This window comes from Phragmites australis, chromosome 2, assembly GCF_958298935.1.
Source record: "Phragmites australis chromosome 2, lpPhrAust1.1, whole genome shotgun sequence".
Classification (NCBI taxonomy): Eukaryota; Viridiplantae; Streptophyta; class Magnoliopsida; order Poales; family Poaceae; genus Phragmites; species Phragmites australis.
Window position 1 is genome coordinate 726,139 of NC_084922.1, and position 7,407 is coordinate 733,545.

The 7,407-nt window shown below is 43.6% G+C and overlaps 1 protein-coding gene and 1 long non-coding RNA gene across 2 annotated transcripts; both read left to right on the forward strand.

The window, feature by feature from the left end:
- Positions 1-513: 513 nt before the first annotated feature.
- LOC133909736 (uncharacterized) lies at positions 514-1,879 on the forward strand. The gene is made up of 2 exons (XR_009908430.1): positions 514-669; positions 1,370-1,879. It is a non-coding gene; the product is annotated as an uncharacterized LOC133909736 (long non-coding RNA).
- Positions 1,880-2,289: 410 nt separating this feature from the next.
- On the forward strand, positions 2,290-4,220 carry LOC133909737 (bark storage protein A-like). The gene is made up of 5 exons (XM_062352296.1): positions 2,290-2,609; positions 2,787-2,854; positions 2,988-3,143; positions 3,241-3,492; positions 3,586-4,220. Exons 1-5 carry the CDS (start codon positions 2,381-2,383, stop codon positions 3,955-3,957), a joined length of 1,077 nt encoding a protein of 358 aa, XP_062208280.1. The 5' UTR covers positions 2,290-2,380; the 3' UTR covers positions 3,958-4,220.
- The last annotated feature ends 3,187 nt before the right edge of the window (positions 4,221-7,407 follow it).

Here is a 7,407-nt window from a genome sequence, read left to right on the forward strand (position 1 = left end):
TAGTATCCCCACACATGCCCAAACACATTGTTAGATAGTAAAATGGAATCGTCGTGATGAGATCTACGCATCCACAGTCTCCAATCATCTATTCGAGTAACGGTTCGAAAGGTCAAAAATTATACTCCTTGTGGGTCCCGCGGTCAACAAGTGACTCTCACATTTTCAGGTATTACATTCTTCCCTCCTTAAAATGATTCATCCCGAATCTATCCGTTTTGAATCTATGATAAAAAAAAAGTACAACAAAACATAGATAAGACGATAAACAACAATTACCACTCACTGGCTTCGAAAATCTTGTGAGTAATTGACAAAGTTCTTGCTTTCATCTTTTAAAAAAAAAACAACTTCTTGTTCTGACTAAATATATATATATTACGCGCGTTTCCCTTGCCGTGCACGAGGGCACTTCAAAAGTAGCAAGACAGCCAAGTGGTACTGGCGTGGTTCACTAGCTCATTTATGTTTACTGCCGGTGGATTTTAATGATGAGATTATGAATCAGTAACATGTAAGTTGTTGCAGGTATCTTACGACTGTGCCTACTTCAATGTGAGCCAGATGCCTCAATATATGCAATCTGAAGCTGCTGGTTACTCTACCCACATTAGGCAACCCGAATGATGAATCCCCATCTATGACAACGTTGGCCGTATGATTTCTTAGGTAAGCCTATCACTGGGTTAGGACATTGCAGATCATTGTAAGGTTCAGTGATTTAACTTTCATGCAAAGCCAGAAAACTGGTTCCAACTTGCGTGGTTGCATGGAGCTCCTGTGTTAAATTGATGCATGGATAGAGTTAGTTTTTGTTATTGAATGGTTCAACTGTGCAAATAGTTAAGAACAAAGTTCTAACGATTAATAAATTGGAATAGTTCTTTGCTCCCTTTGATAATATTTCATTTTTTTACTCCCTTTTTGTTTCGTTCTTTGCTTCAATGAATGGAGTCAAAAAGTTATTTTCAATATATTATGTATTGTGTTTAATTGTTAGCCTAAAATCCCAGAATGATTGAAGTACTCAAGTGTTGATTTGTAGTAGAGTAATTTCGTACCATCTTTTACCAGTATCTCTCTCTACCTGGCATATAAAAGATGTTACTCCAACCAACTCCAGGTTCAGTGATATCCCACTATTCAAATACTTGAATAGAATATACTAATCTGGTATGCTTGGATTTTATCGTAGAAAAGATAGTTGCCCGCTTACTGATCATATGGCTTGAAGTTGCTATATGTTTTCCTTTTTGCGTAATTATCTTCACTCCTACCTGGCCTTACATTGTATGCTGCTTCAAGGATGATTCATATATACAATATATTTGGATGTTTTGATCAAATGATTCTTGACCAAACATTTCAGGGTGCAGTTCTTTCGAGGGTGATTGTTGCTGGGATTGTTATGGCTACATTGCCTACCTAAACATAGTTTCATCTTGCCATCTGCGGTGAGTTTTTCTCTGTTATTTTACTATTCTTGCCTTTATTTAGGCCTAACACGTGCTGATTATCAGCATTTATTCATATATTTGGTTATCTAAAATCACAGGCTTTGCTGTTCTTAAAAGAAGTATGGAGCTTATATTGAGATGGCTGCATGAAACAATGTATTGTCCATAACTTGCTTCAAACCAAGTGGACGCATGAATGTTCGGTGTTACTTATGGCTTTTTCTTAGTTAAGCACTATGAAATATCTGTGTAGAAGGTACATTTATAAAGTTATATTCTCTACATGGTTAATCCTTCATGGTGTATCACTTCGTATATTTAGCACAACTAACCAGAAAGACTGTATGGTTATTTCTAGGCTTATTACAATTGTACATCTGAAAATGTAGAAAAGAAGCAATTTTTTCATTACATTTGTTATTGATTGTCCTTTCCAATTTTTCAAGCCTTTGGATAATGCCGCAGATGTGAACATGATCAGTGCCACTATGATAGGCATATATAAAACAAAATGGCCCTGTTCAGTATTCCCACGCTGCCATGCATGGGTGCATGACGGGCGCGACGTAGTGCTTCTTCCGTCCTAGTATATATTACGCGCGTTTCCCTTGCCGTGCACGAGGGCACTTCAAAAGTAGCAAGACAGCCAAGTGGTACTGGCGTGGTTCAATTCAGCACATGCCAACTTGCCTGCAAGTTTTGCACGATCGATGCAGCCAGCCATACCAGTACTTTTTTTTAACAGTAAGATCCTATCTACACGAGGCTCGCCATACACGTACTGTACATGGAGCGACCTGCTTATCTCTCTTCTCCATCTATATATGTTGATCACGAACGAACGCAGCAGCACACAGAGCGCGTGGTCAGATCCCGATAAGGGTACACGGAAGGCGAGTGTGACCACGACACGATACTATACAATGGCTGGTGTTAGGCAGAAGCTCGTAGTCGGGCTCGCGGTGGCGCTCATGGCGGCGACGGCGGCGGAGGGGTTCATTTCGACCAAGACGTGGCGAGCAGTACGCCGGGCGAACCGCGAGGGCGCGCCGTTCTTGGGGCTCGTCGTGCCCAACGCCTACGAAATGGACCCCGTCCTCAAGTCACCCAGCTTCAAGCCCAGCGACGACATCCCCATCTTGGACGTCCAAGGTACGTGCGTACAGTTTATACATAGACTAGGACACATGAGATAATAATCAGAGATCGATCGATCGATGAGCAAGCCATCTCGATCATATCGATCTCCCATGTATATGTGCAGATTATATATAGTACGGTCGTCTGACGATTACTGCTGCTCTTGTTGTCGCTATATATGATTTTAAGGGCGAAGGTTTCGGTTCGGAAGCATCGGAGACCAAAACGTTGTCATGGTCATGACAGGGCTCAGCATGGTACGTATATATATATAGATAGATAGATCATAGATGCATGCATTATATATTTCTGTACATTTGGCTCAGAGCCTGCCTGCATGCCTACTTTGATTAATTACTTTGACATTCTTCATTACTCACGTATGTGCAGCTTAACGCCGGGCTGACGACGCAGCTGCTGCTGAGCCTGTTCAAGGTGAAAGGCATCGTGCACTGGGGCATCGCGGGCAACGCCAACAAGGACCTCCAGATCGGCGACGTCACCATCCCCGAGTACTGGGCCCACCTCTCTCTCTGGAACTGGCAGGTATGTACATCATATCTCGACTCGATTGCAAGGCGAATTATATCTGTGCTCACATCTGGTTGGTGATGCGATTAATTAACAACGTACGCACATGCAGCGGAACGGCGACGGGCCAGCGAACGAGCTGTCGCTGGAGGCCGCCGGCGACTACACCAGGAAGTTAGGCTTCCTCAACTTCTCCGACTACACCGTCGGGCAGGGCAACCCGGAGCTGGCGGAGAACAAGCTCAACAGCATCTGGTACCAGCCGGAGGAGATCTTCCCGGCCTCCGGCACGCCCGAGCAGCGCCAGCACGCCTTCTGGGTCAGCGTCAGCAAGCGCTACTACTCCCTCGCCCAGAAGCTCGAGGTAATAATTAATATAATTCTCAGCAAAGATCACCGACCGTCGTTTCGATACTTACATACGTACATGAATCTGATCGACGTATGCTGCATGCAGGGGATGAAGCTGCCGGCGTGCGTGAACGCGACGACGTGCCTGCCCCGGGCGCCCAAGGTTGTTCGCGTGAGCAGGGGTTGCAGCGCCAACGTGTTCCTCGACAACGCCGGCTACCGCCAGTTCATCCGGTCCAAGTTCGGGTGCACCCCAGTCGAGATGGAGAGCGCCGCCGTGGCGCTCGTCGCTCACCAGCTCGGCGTCCCCTTCCTCACCATCCGCTCGCTCTCCGACCTGGCCGGCGGCGGCTCGGCGCTGGGCAACGAGGCCGGCACGTTCCTCAGCATCGCCGCGCAGAACGCCGTGGACGTCATGCTCAAGTTCGTGCCCCTCCTGGGCGGCGAGCACGCCGGCGGCCTGGGCTACGACATGTAGAACGGTGTTCACTTTGTTGGCGTGCCACTTGCATGGATTCCACGCCCAACTTGTAGCGTACCGATGCTGGGAGAATAATTTAGCCGTGTCGTGCCGCCGTTGTTCGTGTTTTTTCTTTTCTTCCGAAAATCCAACTGGCCTGGCACATGGGCTGGTTAGGAAATTGTACGTGTGCGCGCTACTTCAATTTCGTGTCCCAACTTGTATCGTTGTCGAGAATTCGGTCATTTCGGAGGAATAATTAGCCGCGCACCTGTTGTTCATGCCAGCTTTTTTTTACAAGACTAGTAAGGTGTCAGTGAGTTAAAAAGGCTTCAAAGTCCGACGTCCAATATACCAATAAAATATATTTTTTCCCCTCAAAAGCAACTCAAGGTGAGCCATCGTCCATAGAGATTTAGGTAGCAACGTTTAACCCTAAATCTTACCACAGAGATACCCAATATTATGAAAACTAATTTTTGATTATCAGCCAGGAAAAGAGTGTTAGATAGTTTGGCAACCAGATGAACATGTAGTCATTCCAGTCATGCCCCTCAAAGATGTCAAAATTCTATGGTTGATTCAATCGTATCGTGAGAAAAACAAGATGTCATAAAAAAACAAAAATATATTTGATCTTTTTAGTTTATTAATTCTCCAGCCTCTTCGTTGCCCGCATATATATTTACAGTGCGAGTGTAGGGCCTATAGACTTGAATGCTACACCTCGGAGATATACATCACATCAAAAGGAGGTAACTCATCTCCGACTCGTAGAAGTGAAGAGCTCTCACATCTTTCATCTCGGCTACACTTTATCACCAATGAATTTTTATTTTCTCATGTCTCCATCAACACAGGTGCATAATATGGACATCTATTTTCTCATGTCTTATACCCAAAAAAAAGAGAAAGAAACATTCATAAAAGTACCTAACAGTGGTAGTTATCAATGAAACAGATAACATGAAAAAGAAATTATAGGATGAACAGAATATCTCCTAACGACCTCCTAACGACATCAATAGCAGAAGCAACACCCAAAAAAATTATCAATATAATTTGCTAGTGATGTGAAATCTGCAAAAACATATAGAAGGGAAAAAGTAACCATGAATACAAACTTATCAGTTGAAGTGTTAAACAATATCACCCTTGTACTATAGGAAGTTCATGGATCTATCTTAACATCACATCAATGCTTACATCGAAAAATATATATTATCCTCGAATGAACATATACAAATTTGCATACATCATGAGTATATATACCGCAAAACATGGGTACTCTAAATGGCTCCAACACGCCCCATGATCAGGTGAAAGGCAAACCTATGCAAAATTATATCAGTCAGAATAAAAAAGAATGTTAAATCCCTAAGAAAATTATTTAACTCTGAATTACTACCGACCCTATCAAAAACCATGCAATCATGCAAAACTTCCTGTGTGAGGCATGGAGCTAATAAAAACTTAGCATGTACCATCATGTGCGTGCAAGTTTAAAATTTCCACTGATAAGTAGCAGCTCCTCCACCAGCAGTAAGTGGCATCAGCATTTTCAGTATTGTTTACTTCAGTAATTACAATGCTTACTACCTGCTATAAATAATTATTTCTTGTCAAGTCACACCAGCTGCTCCTACATCCTGCAACCGCACAAGTGGTCAGAAATTCAGAAATCAAACTCAACAAGTGTTCCAGTGGTATAATTTCTCACCTGGGCCGTGCTTTGCAACGGTTCTCAAATTATACAACCAATACTGAGTTTCGTGTCCACTGCTTTACAGTGCTTGCAAATCGCTCCAAAAATGTTTGTAGTGTTCTAGAAAACTGTGAGATACATGAATCCAAACACAAGATGATAATAGCAAAATATGCTTACAGATACACACATGAATACAACCTTTTTCCCATAATTTACGATACCACACATAACTATTGTGAAGCATGTTCCATCATAAAGCTCGTGCTTTACTTCTCAGTGCTATTTCAAGTTTTTGATGACTTACATGCATCTAATAGGAAGAACACTTCTTACTCAATATGAGCTAACAATATAAATAAATCAGTATACTAACAATGTTTAAAATGAGAGGCTGCAACCTCATAGGGAAAAAGCAATCCAGTTTTGATTGATCGAGAAACGTCAATTTTTCTACGCCATCAAGAAAACAAATGGTGTACACAGTACAAATGTAGCAGTAGAATAACTGAACATACATGACAATGGGGGAAATAGCTTCAAGCACAGTTAGGAAATACAAAAGGATGGAACTGATCTGGAAGAATGTGTGTGCATCTCTTCGGTGTGTTACTTTAATCCTCACACCCCCTGAGGACCTTTTTTATCTACAAATTGAGAAAATATAGACATACTTTGCATTGGAAATATGCATACCTTGACATTCAAAATGATGTATTATGCCACTCAAAATATTTCTCTTCAGAATCTTACCAACACTGTCAATCAGTGGCTAGAGTTGAATGAAAGCTGTTGAAGACAGTGTCTACAATGGAAAATGTGCATCAAAATAAACATCTATACAGTTGCAAAAGTCTGCAGTGGAATGTATTACAAAATCAGCAGTGGAATGTTCCAAATCATGGAAAAGTGAGATTGCAATTTTTTTCTAGCAGTCACGACTAACACAAGTTCACAATTTGCACTTAGTGTCAACCATCCATATGGAATCGATTTACGCAAGGATTACACAGCACCCAAACTGTATTTTCTAGCCATTACGCAGCTAACTCGAAATGAATGATCAGAAATTCGAAGTGCAAGCGATATCAGACCTACTATCCCTGGGGCTCTGTCGAGCCAATGTGTGGAGAGAAGAATGAGTGGCCAACAGTAATGTACCTGCACATAGTCAAGCAAAACATGTATTTTTCAACTTAAATCAATCAGGTCATGGGATAAAAAAATAAGCAAGTTCGATCTGGGGCATGAGAATTTGATCTGAAAGAGAGGGCCTGCTTCATAGCTTTAGAGAGGCTGAACCCGGGACGCAGCCCGACGCAGTCCATCTCCCCTCCCGCCCTGATGAGGTGCTCGATCCAGCTGCGGCGATGGCGGCCATGAGCTCCATGGTCTCGCCGTTGACGCGGTTGGCACGGCTTAGCCAGTCAAAGACCTCGAGCATGCAGTAGGCGTCACGGCCCTTCTGCGCGAAGTAGACGAGCACGAGCTGCAGCTCCTGCTCGAGGTGCTCGATGGCGGCCATGAGGAGCCCATCTGGCACGGCAGTGGGGAGGGGCACAAGATGATAGAGTCCGCGGACGCTTTGGTCCCGCCTGCGATGCGCATGATGGTTGGGATGCCCACCTGGGCTCCCACAGCGGCGCAGGCGGACTCGGAGGCCACCTCGCTTGCGCGGCTTGTGACGGCGGAGGCCACGATGTGAGGAAGGTAATAAAAAAGAACGAAGACTTTAATCTGATTTTTTATCCTTCATGTGTAAT